A 17,660-nucleotide genomic window follows, 5' to 3' on the forward strand; every position below is an offset into this window, starting at 1 on the left:
ACTTTTCCTCCTCCTCCTCCCCCTCCCCTTTCCCCCTCCTTCTCCTCCTCCTTCTCCTCTTTCTTCTTTTTTGCCCATCCTAGGGCTTGAACTCTGGGCCTGGGTACTGTCCCTGAGCTCCTTTTAGCTCAAGGCTAGCACTCCACCACTTGAGCCACAGTGGTACTTCTGGCTTTTTCTGTGATTAACTGGAGATGAGTCTCACAGACTTTCCTGCCCAGGCTTGCTTTGAATGGTGATCCTCAGATCTCAGCCTCCCGAGTAGCTAGTATTACAGGTGTGAGTGAGCCACCAATTCCCCTGGCAGGCAGGGACATTTCTAAGATACTATATTTAAAATGAATTTAAAATGAATTTAAAATGAATTTTCCTGAGATTTAAAATGAATTTTCCTCAGTATCAATATTGCCAACATAAAGGGTGTTTGATTTCCAAAAAATCTTAAGTTTGCTATGCTATTTTTTTTAAGTACCACTGTGCATATTGGAAGACAGCATTGGTTCCCAGTCCTCTTTATTTTTCCTCTTTATTTTTCTAGGAGAGGAGGTGAAGAAACTCTTAATGTTTTCATGAAAAGAATCTGATTGTAGGATCAGTCTTTTGTTAGAAATTAGTGGGGAGACAAGAAGTTTACGTGGGTAGAGTGCCCTGTGGCATAATGCGTCAATATGCCAGGACTTGAATTCTTGCTCTTCCACTTACTGATTTTATAACTTTGGGGCATCTATAGCTTTCTTAGGAAAACAGGATAATAAGCACCGCTGTCCAGGGTTCTTGTAATCTTAAGTAATAAATAGTCTTATGAATGTGTAGTTTGCAAGGGAGAAGGAATGCCCAGCTGGCGGGCTACGTGCAGCTTCTTGTGAAATCATTTGGTACATGATGTATACTACTTATATGCTTCTCACTGGCTTTTATAGCCTTCTACACATGTTGATAATTTTACATGACCTATGGATGATGTTCTAAAAATCTAGATGGCCCTTGGCCAAAAAATGGTTGCCCACTCTTGGTAAGACCTATCATTTAGTAAGTGTTCAATAACTACTATTGGCTGTTTTTTTAATGTATATATTTGAAGTATCTTTAAGTAATTGTATAAAGCAGGTTAGAATCTTGTCAAAGATGGAGCCATGCTGTGGCCTGCTCTCCCATCGAAACGTACCCATGCATTCATCTAAGAGTATGCTCCTGTTCCAACAGTTAAATATTGTGACTTCTGACATGGTTGGATAGGGGCTTACTCTTGTAAAGTGGCATTTGAGCCTTTTAGTAGAGAAATCATATATATTCTGACCAGTTGGTAATGATTATCAGACTATGATCTAATGAAATCCTACAGCAGAACTTTCAATTCTCGGAGTATAAAACCCTTTCGAAGGTTTGGGAAATTTTAAGAATGACTTTAAGGATTATAGCACTTATAAATTTATGCAAGGTTAAGACCTCAGGTTAAGAGCACTTGTTCTATAGAATATAAATAGAATGGCAATATAAATACAAGTGGAATATACATAGATTTTATTGACCTGCAGAGTATTTGGGGCTTGGAATAGTTCTGAAGCAGGAGTATGTAGCAGATTCTACTGCATTTGTAAGACTTCTTAAGTTTGATTAAGTAAAATATATGACAGGGTGTAAGGTATTCATTCATTTTGCCAGCCAAGTCTGATAGGGCCAGGCACATGTAAGGTTTCATTATATTAAACCTGTCAAAACTCAGAGTTCTTTCCTTTGACGATGACATTTAAACTGCATTTCATGGCAATCAGTTCTGCTTGCTTGTTTCTCTTAAGCCTGTGTTGCTTGGGAAGGATGCCTTAGGCTGTATTAGGAGAGTAAAAACTAGACTCCTGGGGTGAAGTGTGGATCCAGACTTCCCCATGTAACATTACGTGAACGAGGGGATCACAGGCACATGTTTGTGCATCTTCCATTGCTTCGATTGCAGCAGAGCCCAGCTCCTGTTTGTCCTGTCCTCATTTGGTTGGGGAAAATTACCTTCTAAGAGCAGCTGCCTGTGAAATCCTCAGGTTCCTTTGCTAGAAAATTGAGTTGCTAAATAAAGTGACTAAATAGGTAACTCATGGCTCTCCATTTCAGAAAACTCTACTGGGTGGATGCCAACCTGGATTGCCTCTTTGTCTCCGACCTTGAAGGTCGATACCGCCGCACTTTGGCCCAGCACTGTGTGGATGCCAACAACACTTTCTGCTTTGAGAATCCCAGAGGAATTGTCCTTCACCCTCAAAATGGGTATTGTCTCCTTGTAATCTTGGGCTCTTCCTTTATGCCCGTATTCTACCTCTTTCAGTACAAAAGGCTGCTCTATGATCTTAAGGCCAGTATCTTGCTGGAATTTGTCTTCTACTTTGCTGTCTGGTAACTGGTTTAGTATAATAATAGAAGCTTGGCTTGACCACATGATTTTCATTTGCTACTCTCTTGTCTTTGCTATGACACATCTTTTCACTTTTCTGAGTCACACACTTTGGTTACATGCAAGGAGAGATGTGGTTAAAAAGGAACACCTCTTTAATGGACTTGAAATCCAGTTTATCCTGTTCATTTTTTTTTTTTTGTCCTGAGGCTTGAACTCACAGTCTGGATACTGTTCCTGACTTTTTTTTCCCTCAAGGTTAGGTGGTCTACCATGAGAGTCATAGCTCCACTTTCAACTTTTTAATAGTTTATTGGAGATAAGAGTCTCACAGACTTTCCAGGCTGGCTTTGAACTGTGATCCTCAGATCTCAACCAAGTGGCTACAATTAAAGATGTGAGCCATCGGCACCCAGCTAATTATGTTCGTTCTTGATCACTGTACAATATCCCCTCCGGCTTTTTTCTCTTCTAGATATTTTCTGTTGGATTTCTTTCTATTCTGAGAGGTGCTGCAGGATGTAAACGCCATTTCTTTGTAGCCTTTTGTCAAGTGACTTCCTTTGGCTTTAGGACTTCACCTTCTGTGTTTACTCTCACAGGCATCTCTACTGGGCAGACTGGGGTTACCGTGCCTACATCGGAAGAATCGGCATGGATGGAGCCAATAAGTCAGTGATTATCTCCACCAAATTAGAGTGGCCCAATGCCATCACCATTGATTACACCAATGATCTTCTGTACTGGGCAGATGCTCACCTGGGTTACATTGAGTATGTACATAGAAAAAAGATGAAACAACTGCAAATCTGTGCTTCCATTATACTCATCTCATCTTCTAACTATATATTAGAAGTCACTCCAAGGTTACTTCCAACTAAAACTGCCTAAATGCAGTTTACTAAGCTCTGTGGTGTTATGTAATAGAAAGAGAGTTTATAGCCTGGTACTTTTGTTTATTTTTCAATATTCAATCCATGTTGCTTTCTATATTCCTTTTTTTCTTTCTCCCCTCCTAAATATATAATGAATAGATTTCAGTATGATTTTTCAACAACCATTGAAAAGGCTTTCCCTAAACTACTTTGGTGCATTTGTTGACAAGTATAATGAAATTGTTAATTACTAGTAGAGTCTGTTCACATTTATTCAATCTGACAATACATTGAAATCCTGGGATTTTTGTAGGGGAGGGGAAGTGCTGTTGAGAATAGAACTTAGGGCCTTCCTCATGCTAGCAAATATTCTACCACTGAGCTATATTCCTAGCCTTAGGAATATATAAAAAGTGTGTTAAAAGTGTGTTAACTCTTACATGGTTCAGTAAAGATAATATACATTATCATCCAACCAGAACATGTTTATCTGGGGCATTGCTACTTATGGTTAGTTGTGATATAGTAATGTCTTCATGCATATCCTCTAGGTTCAAAAACTTGGAAGTACCATTAACTTGGCAAAGGTGGACAGAGTGCTTTTAGAAGATCTGGTGACTTAAATTCTGATTGTTTAGCTGTGTGTTTTATCAACAAACACCAAGTTTTCCGTGGCATCTGTAAATGATGGTATTTGGGGAAATATTTTTAATACTGCAGGACTAACATTGCCAAGTCTCTTAGTTGCTAGCGCCACATATTTTTGGATTGAACTTTAGGAATTAAAAAATATGAAAACACCAATTTTAGAAATGGCTCCCGACATAACTTCACAGTAGTAATGCATGGACATGGGCAATAGGAAATGTGGCTGAATTTGCTGTTACACATTGAAATTCGAGAAACTTTTTGAAGGTTCACTCATCTGCAGAAGTATTCAGTAATAATACCCATGATGTGATTAATAATAATAATATTCTGCTGGAATATGCAAAGTTAATTCTGCTAGCCTGTAAGGTATATTCCCTCTAGATTATTCCCTCCAGCTTCTCTCCTGGAATTTTCAGGAGAAGACAGAATTTAAATTTTAGTTTGCTGTCTTTCCTCTCCCAATGATTTAGCATTTTAAGCAGGAGCATCATCATGAGACTGTAAACCTGCAACTGTTGTACCACCTGCAGGACAGCAGCTGTGGTTAGGAGTCAGCCATTGTTCCAATCCCTGTGGCTATTCCTAAACTGTAAAGCCTGCTTTGTCAACTCAGATGTCTTTTGTTCAACCAAAATTCATCCTTTAAATTTACTTTTTATTTTTATTAGAGACTAAGAAGGGCAGAGATTTTTAAAATTAAGTGACAGTAATAATTTATTTATAATGACAGCATTAGGGACACAGGATGAGCTTTTTCATCGAGTGATTGTTCTTGCTGCCCCAGGTACTCCGATCTGGAGGGTCGCCATCGGCACACGGTCTATGATGGCATTCTGGCTCACCCCTTTGCCATCACCATCTTTGAAGACACTATTTATTGGACAGATTGGAATACGAGGACAGTTGAAAAGGGAAACAAATTTGATGGATCTGGTAGGGTAGTGCTGGTGAACACAACACACAGACCTTTTGACATCCATGTGTACCATCCGTACCGGCAGCCGATTGGTAAGTGGATGATGGAGGCAATGGAGGAGTTTGGCACTGTTGTTTTAGGTTCTGTCCATGTTGATATTTTCTAAGGATGAATGCCAAGATTTAGAAGATTGTTTAGTTTTACATATCAATGTTTTCTTAAAAACATATGCTGAGAATATGGAAATATCTTTAGTTTGTTTCCTTTCCCCTGAGAAAGGTTACTTTTAAATTAATTAATTAATTGATTGATTGATTCTGGGTTTGAGCTCAGGGCTTTGTACATGCTAGGTGAGCACTCTACTATTAAACTTTATCTCTGGCCCCCCTCTCCCCCCATGTCTCTCTCTCTGTCTTTTGTGGTGATGCTGGGGCTTGAACCCAGGGCCTTGCATTTTTACTTGATATTTTTCACTCAGGGCTGGCAATCTACCACTTGAGCCATATCGCCAGTTCAGCTTTTTACTGGCTAATTGGAGATAAGAGTCTGGTCTGGCTTTAAATTCTGATCTTTAGATTTCAGCCTCTGAGTCTCTAGGATTATGGGTGTGAGCCATTTTATTCAGCTTGGGTTCTTTTTTTTTTTTTGTCTTTTCTTTTTTGGTACTGGGGATGGAACCCAGGATGTTGCACTTGCTAGGCAAGCACTTTGCCACTGAGCTACATCCCAAACCCTCTTTTTTTTTTATTTCTAATATACAGTGTATTTTCATTTACAAATCAAAGATATGTATTTCTCATATTATTATTATTAATTATTATTATTATTTGCCAGACCTAGGGCTTGAACTCTGGGCCTGGGCACTGTCACTGAGCTCCTTTTGTTCAAGGCTCACACTCTACCCTTTTGAGCCACAGTGCCACTTCCATTTCTTTGAGTGGTTAGTTGGAGATAAGAGTCTCACAGGAACTTTCCTGCCTGGGCTGGCTTTGAACTCCTATCCTCAGTCTCAGCCTCCTGAGTAGCTAGGATTACAGGCCTGAGCCACCGGCACCTGGCTCTGACTTACTTTAAAATAAATGTTTTAAATAAAATGACAACCATTGTAAAACAATTATTAAATGTCTTTTACATATGACATTGTATTATATTAAGTAAATAGTATTCCTGGCTTCTAGATGACAACTGGCAACGACAGCCGCTTTAGTGTCTTCTGTGTTAGAAAATCTGGTGTGTGTGTGTGTGTGTAAACTTCTATTAACACTGTGGCATATTTTAGAAATAATCTAGGTAAGGCCAGTTGTATACTTTAGGGATACATTTCATTTTTCTAAGTCTGCTTTGTTTGCTGTGATGTCTTGCTAAGTATGCAAGGAGTAAGAAATTAGCAAAATAACAGTATTCCAGTATTATCCCATGCTTCTCTCAGAAGTGAATATTCTTCATATTATCTTAGTAAGACTGAAGTTAATCTTCATCTTCACAGCCCTGCTCAGTGTGTTCATCATGTTTCCAAACATCTGTGGCCTGTCTTCTTAGGATAAGAGACAAGGACAGATCTTCTAGAAATTAAAACTTCAACTCAGATTCTGGCATATGAATATGATCTTACATATCCAATATTCTGAGAAACACACATCTTCTAGTCATCAAAACCACTAGTGAGTGGGCCTCAAGTATGAGGTTATTGCTTGGATAACTCCTGTCATTTGTCTTACTTATGAACTTTGGAAAAGGACAAAACTAGGATAATGAGTTTTCTTAGTCTCTAAGCTGTGATTAATTCAATGTCAGCAGAGGTAGCCAGATAATCTGTGCTTAATTTTCCCTTTAACCAACAGAACCTCAATTTTCTTCCTTTCCTTTCTAGTGAGGAATCCCTGTGCTATCAACAATGGTGGCTGTTCCCATCTATGCCTCATCAAAGCAGGGGGACAGGGATTCACTTGCGAGTGTCCCGATGACTTCCAGACCATTCATTTGAGTGACAGAACCCTGTGCCTGCCCAAGTGCTCCAGCACCCAATTCCTGTGTGCTGACAATGAAAAGTAGGTGCCCTTTCCTTTCTCCCCACTCTCTGGTTCATGTAATGGAATGCCAGTCTCCAACCTCAAAAATACTTCCCTTGACTAGAAAGAATTTGTTTGCCAAATTGATCATATATGTATGTGTGTATATATGTGTGTGTGTATATATATATATATATATATATATACACATATGTATATATATATATATATACACACACACACATATATACACACATACATATTGTGAGGAAGAAAATTATTTCTTACCTCAAATAAATCGTATATATATTTATCCCATATAAATTGTATGTATGTATATATACATATATGTACATATATACTCATGTACATATATGTACATATTTATGTATATATATTATGAGGAAGAAAATTATTTCTTATCTCAGATAAATTGTCCTGAGTATTAGGGCCAAAGTATATATACATTTGTACTGAAAAGTAGCCTTCACAGAAGAAAGAAAGACACTGTCTTTTTCCATACCTGTTATAGTCTACTCCTTGGTTACCTATACCGAGATCTAGGGTGACTTGTTTAAGTCCACTTCTGATTTTCTATGTTTGCTGTGAAACAGGACTATAATTATTTACCTAATAATGGTCACAGGCCGTTGATGGCTATAGGAAGTGAGTCAGAGATTCAAGTGGAGAGGTGTATATTCATGCAGATCACACCAGAAATACAATGACAGATTATTTTGGGGATTAAATAAAATATCTGAGATTAAGAATGTAGTATACATCTCTCATAACTTAAGCACTTAATAGCTTTCCTAAATAATAGTCAATCTTTAAGAAATGCACCTTGGCATACAACCTTTAATTACTGGCTTCCAGAATTCCAGATCAAATACTTACTCCATTGTTTTTTGTGCAAGGAACTTCATCACCATAACCCAAATCATGTTTCAGCTTTCTTAGCTCACCTATTCTATCAAGTGATCTTTTCGATTAAGATTCAGCATAGGTAGCGAGGATTTAATTGATCTTCTTCTAGGGCCATGAGAGAATTCACACATGTTATATGGTGTTGATTTCTTCTCTGATAGCTGTTGCTTACTTCTTTCACCCTGCCCTCCTCACCTCCATTATTTTCTAGAGAAATACTGTAATGTCTTTGCGTAGGTGTATTCCTATCTGGTGGAAATGTGATGGCCAGAAAGACTGTGCCGATGGCTCTGATGAATCAGCCCTGTGTCCACAACGCTTTTGCCAGCTAGGACAATTCCAGTGCCGGGATGACAACTGCACCAGCCCCCAATCTCTGTGCAATGTTGACCGGAATTGCCCCGATGGCTCTGATGAAGACTCTGCCCTCTGTGGTGTGTTGAGCTGATTTCTCTGTTGCTTAATTTATAGTTGATTGTATACCATGATGATACTGTAGTGATCTCCTCACTGGCCTAAACCAAAAGCTTATCTAAAGTCCTAGAGGTAAAGTTGAGACCCAAGACTTACAGTTTTAGGAATAGGATTTCTAGCCAGGTGTTGGTGGCTCGTAACTATAATCCTAGCTACTCAGGAGGCTAAGATCCTGAAGCCAGCCAGGGTAGAAAAGAGACTCTTATCTCCAATCACATAACACACACACACACACACACACACACACACACACACACACACAGCTGGAGGTAGAACTGTGGCTCAAGTGGTAGAATGCAAATCTTAAGCAAAAAAGGCTTAGGGACAGACTCTTATCTCCAATCACACACACCACACACACCACACACACCACACACACCACACACACACACACACACACACACACACACACACACACACACAGCTGGAGGTAGAACTGTGGCTCAAGTGGTAGAATGCAAATCTTAAGCAAAAAAAGCTTAGGGACAGACTCTTATCTCCAATCACACCCCCCCCCCCCCCACACACACACACACACAGCTGGAGGTAGAACTGTGGCTCAAGTGCTAGAATGCAAATCTTAAGCAAAAAAGGCTTAGGGACAGTGCCCAGCCCTGAGTTCAAGCCCTAGAACTGGCAAAAAGAAAAAAAAAAAGACTTCTAAAAATCTTTGCAAAGGAAATGGTTGTGGGAGATAGTAAGTTGTTTAGATCAGTGGTTCTTTGTCATGTGATGTTAAACCTAAGTTAACATTTAGGGTGAAATGAGGAATTTCTTGCCTTCATTTAAGCAATCACTGTTGACTGGAATATTCATTATTGCTGTACTTAAAAAGACAAAAAAGTCTTCTTAACTAAAAACAACAAGGCAATAAACACAAAGTTAAAGACCATCGTTTAGCAGGGGTACAGAAATAAAAGGTGTGTTTAGTAGCTAGGTCATTCAGTTCCTGTCTCTTAATTTTACAAGCAAGGAAAAGATATTTAAGAACCTGGGAAACTGTAATTGTCAAAGGAATAACAACCAGATACTGGTAATGATCGATAATAAGTATGATAGGATTTAAGTCTTATGGAAAGAAATTAAGTTTGAGTTCTCTAGACTCCATGAGAATAAATTAGAAACTTTCATTCCTAATGCAATTTAAGCTGATAACTAATTTTTTTGCTTGCAGAGAATCACCGGTGTGAGTCCAATCAATGGCAGTGTGCCAACAAGCGTTGCATCCCTGAGGCCTGGCAGTGTGACTCAATAAATGACTGCCAAGATAACTCAGATGAGGATAGTTCCCACTGTGCCAGTAGAACGTGCAAGCCGGGCCAGTTTAAATGTGACAATGGGCGCTGCATCCCTCAGACCTGGAAGTGTGATGTGGACAATGACTGTGGAGATTATTCAGATGAGCCCATTCAGGAATGCAGTAAGTACCTTGGGGAGGGGGGGGGGGCCTGCCTGTGCATGGAGACAGGACCCAGAACCCTCTGCTTCAACACGTAGGACACTCCTGTTTGATTTGCCACATGAACATTGGCACTACAAGGCAAAGCATAGCTGGGTGGTTGGAACCAGACTCTGTGTCTGAATAACTGACACCTCCTTTCATCTAACCATGCAGCCCATGACCATAAGAACACTCACATTTTGTATATCTAGTATGTTCTCATTTGAGAACACGCTGAAGCAGGGAAGTTGAGAGCTAGGTAATGCTCCTTTTACATGTGAAGAAGTGAAGGTTGTATTCCAGAAGTGTTAGTGGCAGGACAAATCCTTCAACTTATATATTTTACTTCAAACCTACTTTTCACTCCCCCCCACCCCCTGCCAAATTACACTGCAAAACAAATGCATGGTGCTGAGATAGAGAGCAAATTTAGGACTCAATGTTTTGAGTCCTGCTCATAGTAGTTAGATCACACCTAAAGCAGATGTATGGCCCTGTCATCCATTTAGTGGGTGACATGGCTGCAGTTACTCATCAGCACTAAGACCTTGAGGAACCACTGGAAAGATGCCTTCCAGTGCCATTTCCCAGCAGACTGAGACCTCAAGTCTGACTTTGCTATCTTCCCCCTTTTCAGTGAGCGCTGCCTATAACTGTGACAACCACACAGAATTCAGCTGCAAAACGAACTACCGTTGTGTCCCCCAGTGGGCTGTGTGCGATGGTGTGGACGACTGCAGGGACAACAGTGATGAGCAGGGCTGTGGTAGGAGGGGCTGTAGGGGAGTGAGGGTTGGGGGGGGGCTGTAGGGGAGTGAGGGTTGGGGGGGGGAGCTGTAGGGGAGTGAGGGTTGGGGGAGGGGAGGCAAAATCATTCCGGGGTCAAGAGTGGATTTCCTGTCATTGGTCCTGGTTTGTTTGTTTTTGTTCTGAAAAAGAATAATTTGTTGATCCTTTACAAACATGTTACATTTTTCATAGCAGTTCGAAAAATTATTAGGGGAATGTAATTTATCTCATCTCAAATGATATCTGATCCCAAATGATGCTGTAGTTGAAAAAGATATTATCAAGATATTGGAGCAAGGTACCTGTGGCTCATGGCTATATTGACTTCTTAGAAGGCTGGGTTGGGGATGATCACAGATCAAGGCTAGCCTGGACATACAGATACAACTTTTTCTCAACTAATAGATGGGTACAGTGCCTGTCATTCCAGGTACATGGGATGCTGAGGTCAAGAGGATCATGGTTCTAAGCTAGCCCAGGCAAAACAGTTCATAAGACTTCCCATCTCAACAGAAGAAGCCAAGCACAGCAGTGTACACCTGTTGTTCTAGCTATGATGGGAAGTATAAACTAGATGGAAGATGGTTTAGGCATGTGTCCTAGACCACGTCTAAAAAATAACCAGTGCAGAAAGGGACTAGAGGCATGGCTCAACAGTAAATACCTGCCTAATAAGCATGAGTCCCTGAGTTAAAACTGCAGTACCACCAGGAGGAAAAAAGTAAATGTTAGGAACTTGTGTAACTTCTCTTAAAGGTAGAATCCTTATTTATAATTGAAATTTTGATTTAGTAAAATTTTATAGCTTGGTTGAAATTGGTGAAAGGCAGTAAAGACTTGATATATATATATATATATATATATATATATATATATATATATATAATCTCCAAAGAAACATTTCCAAATCAGAATGTATCTTATTTGATGCCTGTCACATTCTGAATGTCTTTCTGACTTTTCTTCCAATCATCTATTGGATTGCATAGCTGTGGTCATTTAATATGTGCCCAAAGCACCGAAGGTAATGTGATCATGTCTTTCAGTCTCTCTTACCAGGCCTTTGTTGTAAATGATAAACCAGACACCAATTTATTTTTGGAGCAGTTTCTATAAAAAGGAACAGATCTAATTTCAGGGATTAGGATAGGTTCAACTTCAGCTTTTTAGTTGAAGTGAGTATTGATTGACAAATGAATGTTGCCGGCATTCCTTTCTCTGAAAGCTTCAAGAACATGGTAGCATAATTTCCAGACTGTCTTACAAGGAGACCAGTATGACTTAGTACATTTCTTGACCATTGGCTTTTGGAGCCTTGACTGTGATTGTTTTCTGCAGAGGAGCTAACATGCAATCCTTCGGGGGATTTCCGCTGTGTAAATCACCACTGCATCCCTCTTCGCTGGAAGTGTGATGGGCAGGATGACTGTGGAGACAACTCAGATGAGGAAAACTGTGGTAAGTGATAAGGGTCTGGTGATCCTGAGTGCTATTAGGGCTGGGCATCTGCTTTGGCCCATAATTCATCTGTCTGTGCCACTCATCCTCAAAGAGCAGGAGGATGCATTTCCTTCTAGGATAATTTTTAACTAAGCTTCAGGAGGATGATATTTGGTGAAGTATAGTTTTGGTCAATCACATTTATTTACTCAACTTTTTTAAAATTGCTTAAAAAATTGTGCCAGTCCTAAGGCTTGAACTCAGTGCCTGGGTACTGTCCCTGAGCTTCTTTTGCTTAAGGCTGTTGCTCTACCACTTTGAGCCATAGCTCCTCTTCCAGCTTTTTTGGTAGTTAAGTGGAGATAAGAGTCTCACAGACTTTCCTATTCTGGCTGGCTTCAAACTGTGATCCTCATATCTTAGCCTCCTGAGTTACTAGGGTTACAGACATGAACCACTGGTGCTTAGTGTACTCAATTTTTTTTTTTAATCCGAAGAGGTAACTTATGATAAAGGACAAATATAAGTGAGACAGAAATAATCAGTACCAAGAAAAGTAGAAGGTAAGGCCCTGCTTAGTAAGGTTTTCCCTAATGACCCTAATGATATGTTTTAAAATTTCAAAATTCCAAAGTACAGCTTAACTTTAGCTACCATTTGGAAGTAAGGAGTGATATCATTATGCAATATTGATTATACCTGCAAATACTAGTCACCTAAAAAGTTCTTTTTTTTTTTTTTTTTTTGGTCGGCCGTGGGGCTTGAACTCTGGGCCTTGGCACTGTCCCTCAGCTCTTCAGCTCAAGGCGAATGCTCTACCACTTGAGCTACAGCGCCACTTCCGGTTTTCTGGTGGTTTATTGGAGATAGGAGTCTCACGGTCTCTCCTGCCCGGGCTGGCTTTGAACCGCGATCCTCAGATCTCAGCCTCCTGAGTAGCTAGGATTACAGGCGTGAGCCACCAGCGCCCAGCACCTAAAAAGTTCTAGTTCTTATTCAAGGACTAGGAGCATGACTCAAGTGGTAGAATATCTGTTAGTAAGCTTGCGCTTCTGAATCCAAATCCCTGGGCTATGAACAAATAAATACATAAATATTTTTTACATGAGAGCTTGATCAAATGTTAACATTTTGTTGTTCATTACAAAAAACAGTCCTATTGAATCATATAAGAGGTAATCTCAAGTTTTATGAAATAAAAAATTATCTTATAGTCAAATCACCTTTGGATGAACTTCTTAGAGACCCTTCTGTATAAGCCTTAAAATTAAGACAGACGTCTTGTTTTAGAAGGTGAATGTTTTTCCCAAACAGACTTCTGGGCCTGGAACACAGAAGGGTATTGGGCATGAATGTGGAACTACCAGCTTCCGGGCCTATCTTCTGTGTGTGATTCCTGGTGCACACTCACGGCCACATTCTTTCTTTTTCAGCTCCTCGGGAGTGTACAGAGAGTGAGTTTCGCTGCTCTGATGAGCAATGCATTCCTTCTCGATGGGTCTGTGACCAGTACAATGATTGTGGGGACAACTCAGATGAACGGGACTGTGGTAAGTGTTGGAGGCATATATTTTATAGAATCTTATACTGTAACAGAGTAGGGACTTCAAGCTAGTGTTGACAAGGTTCTTTAGAAGAATAAAATGACCTTTGTATAATTTATGTAACATATAAACCTTAGCATGTTGTAGTGTCTTCTATCTTCTTTATTTTAATTAAAAAATATACTTTTGCCATTATGAAGGTGTTGTACAGAGGGGTTGTCATTTTATAAGTCAGGTGATGACAATGTCACCCCTTTCACTAACTCCCAGGATCCTCTTTCTGTCCCTGCCCACAAGTATAGTTCATTTTCTTTGCTTTATTTTTTAACCTATAGCAGTTTAGACCAATCCTAATAGAAGAAAACAGCCAGGAATTTTGAAAGTCTCATTTAAAGCTAGCCATTCTTTAGGATATTTTTATCTATCCTCACCTTATAAACAAAGCCATTGACCTTCCTACTTTTCCTCAAAAGATTGTCCTGGCATATCCCAACTTCCAAGTAGTGTGTGTGTGTGTGTGTGTGTGTGTGTGTCCACGTCCTCGGGCTTGAACTCAGAGCCTGGGCACTGTCCCTAACTTTACTTCTAGATTCTTTTGGTAGTTAATTGGAGATGAGAGTCTCAGTGATTTCCCTACCCAATTGGCTTCAAATCAAGATCCTCGGTTCTTAGCCTTCTAAGTAGCTAAGATTACAGGCATGAGCCACTGGTGCCTGGAGATATTCCAAGTAATTTTTATAATTTTGAATGTTGGATCTGAGGGAAGTCAGGTGACAGGAAAAGTTGGGGAATTCTGGTATCAGAGGGAAGGCTTTGAGAACTGGAAATGAGGAAGGTGAGGAGGTTTCTATGTCAAGTGGAGATGGTGTGAATTTTGAGAGTCTGTTTATTTGGTGACTACAGTTGTGGGCTTGCTGTAAGTTAGGTACAAGCTGTGGCTAGACAGGGGATGAAGTCCTCACTATACACTTTGTATTACTACCTGTCTGCAAATGACAAGGCCTTAAGGAATGATGGTCTCTTTTTCTTCAGAGATGATGACCTGCCATCCTGAAGATTTTCAGTGTACAAGTGGACACTGCATTTCCAACCAACTGAAATGTGATGGAACAGCTGACTGTTTGGATGCCTCTGATGAAACCACTTGCCGTAAGTTCCTGGCTCCTTGGGATCCTGTGTGACAGGCTGTGTCGACGGCATCGTTTAGATATCCAGTACCTACCACTTCGTAGATGAAAAAGACTGGTGTTTTCTGTTCACCTGAGATCTGAGTCATACCATTTTCATAGTGGTCATTCAAGTTCATTTCATTAACAATGTTTTAAATATCTAGTAGTCGGGGCTAAAAACTGCATGTTATTAGTTGCTATATAAATCATTACTTAAATAAAACATCTGTGGTAAAGAAAGTTTGGACAATGAATAAATTAGTACAAATAATTTATGCTGAGTAGTAGGGCTATATGGAATTTATATCATCAAAATTCTCTAAATTGCATGAAGATATAAAAATGATTTAAATGGGGAATTAGTATGATTTATTCAGTGATTCACCTTTAAAAATCAGAAAGAGTATGTAAAGATGATGTAAAGAGATGAGTGTAAAGTGAGTTTTGAAATGCATGATGTTTAATGTCAGTTCTGGTATAGTTGAACATTTAGTTATACTTGCACATTTAAGACATACCCTATTAAGGCTATGAGGATGAATCCATAAGGATGAGTGGGTTAAAATAGAAAGATCTAAGGGACAAAGACTGGAAAAGCATCCCCAAACGAGTAAATTCATCTCATAATTTTTGTCTCCTCTTCTCCAACAGCTACTCGCTTTCCCAATGGTGCATACTGTCCGGCTTCTATGTTCGAATGTGAAAACCACGTTTGTATCCAGCCACGTTGGATATGCGATGGAGATAACGACTGTGTCGATGGTTCTGATGAAGAGCTTCACCTTTGCTGTAAGAGCAGAGGGAATGGACTGCATGGAAGTGATATTGTCTGGCACAGTCTTGATGTTTCTTACACGCAGTGTGCTACTGTGGGGGGCAGTTAGATAGTCTTTGAGAATAAGATACATAATCAGTATTGATGGGATTTCACTTGGTCTTCATTTCTCTATGTGGAATCGGAGAAACTTGAACTGTGTTCATGGATTTAAACATAAACAATTTATTCACAAGAAATCCGACTTGGCAACACAATGTGCCTAAATGGAGGCAGGTCTCTTGAAGCTGAAGTCTGCAGAGGAGTAAAGGGGTAGATTGCTGCTCTCTTGCTCTGTCCTACTTGGTGCTCTTTAAAGTCCATTCTCCAAATCCCTGGACCTTTAGACAATCCTTATACTTACTTATATAGTCATTTCCCATTAATTTCATAATTCAAGGCCTTATAATTCTCTCTCATTGTGGGCTGTGTGTGTGTGTGTGTGTGTGTGTGTGTGTGTTTGTTTTGTGTGTGTACTAGTACTGGGGCCTGAACTCAGGGGCTGGGTGTTGTTCCTTACCTTTTTTACTCAAAGTTGGTGCTCTACCAGTTGAGCCACAGCTCTACTTCTGGCTTTTTGGTGGCTAATTGGAGATAAGAGTGTAATGGGGAATTTAGACTAAAAATCTGATTAATACTTAATGCTCTGGAGAGTCAATGGCAGCTGGAAATCTGGAAGACCAAACAGGCTAGTATGGTAGAAGTCCATCTTCTACTAGCCTCTCCTCTCTCATGATCATTGCTGTTCTCCTCACTCTGTACTCTAGCAACAGAGACCTTTCTCAAGGTCCCTATTTTGCCATGTTCCTCCTCCATGGAGCCTCTTCTGACCCTTCCTCCCTGCATAGAGTATGAACTCTCCCATTGAATGCCCCTTAGTGGTCCATGTGTGAAGTTTCTTCCTGTTGGAATAAAGTTCCAGGCAGACAAGGATTGTGTCTTTCTTGTTCCTCATTGGTGCATAGTAGAGACTCAAGATGTGCTTGTTGATTGATTCATAAGCAAATGAAGGAAGGAAGGAAGCAATCCCGGAACTGGACAAGCACGGGGTTCTGGGTTTTAGGTATTCATATTCTCCTCTTAACTCACAATTTCATCTCTCCATCTTTCCTTTCAGTCAATGTTACCTGTGAAGCGCCTTCCCGTTTCCGGTGTGACAATGGTCGCTGCATTTATTTTCACCAGCTGTGCAACACTCTGGATGACTGTGGAGATGGGACTGATGAGAAAGTGGAGCACTGTAAGCAAAAGGAAAAGGGGGGAAGGATGAATGAGGGCTGCCAATTGTCTGCAGTTTGCAAAATGTACCTGTGGGACAATTAGGTTCATTCAGTGGAGGCTCAAGTGGTGCCTATAATCCGGTGACACAGGTGTTTGTAAGACTGTAAAACACATGTATAACTCAGGTGAAGTCCTGTTATCTCATTTGAGCAAGAGGTTAGCAAATCCCTTAACATTTCAATCTTTTTCAACATTGAATACTGTGTTTTCTTTTCCTTTATCATCTATGAAAGCAAGCCTTAAATATTGTTTGTGTCATACTCAATAAGGTAATTCGTTCTTTTCAACAATGAGGCATGGTCTCATTGACAGCCTGTCAGTTGCTAATCTTGCAGGTGAATAAATATTCTTTCTCATCTCCAGCTGGAAAGATGAAGCCAAGCTGTGTCACCGCTGGTGTCATCTAATCTTCTTGAAAAATGGAAATTTAGTTCCCGGAAGAGAAAAAACATAGTAGATTAGTTTTATAGAGAAGTTTCAAAGTGGCTGCATTTAATCCTTTAGGCATTGGACCTATTTGTACTGTCCTTCTGCTTTGAGAATGTTTTAAAATAAATCCATTGTGGGAAAGAGTTGATTTAATTTTCTGGATAATTTAATTTGCCTGACAAAGTTAGGAAAATTATTTCCCCTGACTCAATGACCCTTTTCTTTCTTTGTTTTTTCCTGAGGAGATATTAGTGGGAAAATTGATATAAACACCTAATTGTTTTCATTTTTCCATTCCTTGTACTGATGGGGGTCTTAGCATGCCCTATCTTAGAGTATTCACTGCCAGTTCCATCCCAGCAGGGATGGTGTTACCCTGGCAACATTTCAGTTTGTACTTTTATTATCTTTTTTGGGGCAGAAATAAATCTATGATTATAATACTGTTACTATACTTATTTGAGACCTTACACAAATGGACTTTAAAAACTTGGTTTCCCCCAATTTTTCTCCCCATTTCC

General features: G+C 39.8%; 1 protein-coding gene across 1 annotated transcript in view; it reads left to right on the top strand.

Annotated features, from left to right (window-relative positions):
• Lrp2 (LDL receptor related protein 2) overlaps positions 1–17,660 on the top strand; it is a 193,303-nt gene that overhangs the window by 151,652 nt on the left and 23,991 nt on the right. The window contains exons 51-62 of the mRNA XM_042694053.1: positions 2,104–2,256; positions 2,983–3,153; positions 4,691–4,914; positions 6,693–6,870; positions 7,996–8,192; positions 9,407–9,652; positions 10,311–10,439; positions 11,801–11,920; positions 13,336–13,452; positions 14,479–14,595; positions 15,267–15,404; positions 16,547–16,669. Coding sequence (XP_042549987.1) covers positions 2,104–2,256; positions 2,983–3,153; positions 4,691–4,914; positions 6,693–6,870; positions 7,996–8,192; positions 9,407–9,652; positions 10,311–10,439; positions 11,801–11,920; positions 13,336–13,452; positions 14,479–14,595; positions 15,267–15,404; positions 16,547–16,669 — 1,913 coding nt within the window. The remainder of the gene's footprint in view (positions 1–2,103; positions 2,257–2,982; positions 3,154–4,690; positions 4,915–6,692; positions 6,871–7,995; positions 8,193–9,406; positions 9,653–10,310; positions 10,440–11,800; positions 11,921–13,335; positions 13,453–14,478; positions 14,596–15,266; positions 15,405–16,546; positions 16,670–17,660) is intronic.

The sequence above is a fragment of the Dipodomys spectabilis genome, unplaced genomic scaffold (assembly GCF_019054845.1).
Source record: "Dipodomys spectabilis isolate Male_0828 unplaced genomic scaffold, ASM1905484v1 ptg000174l, whole genome shotgun sequence".
NCBI lineage: Eukaryota > Metazoa > Chordata > Mammalia > Rodentia > Heteromyidae > Dipodomys > Dipodomys spectabilis.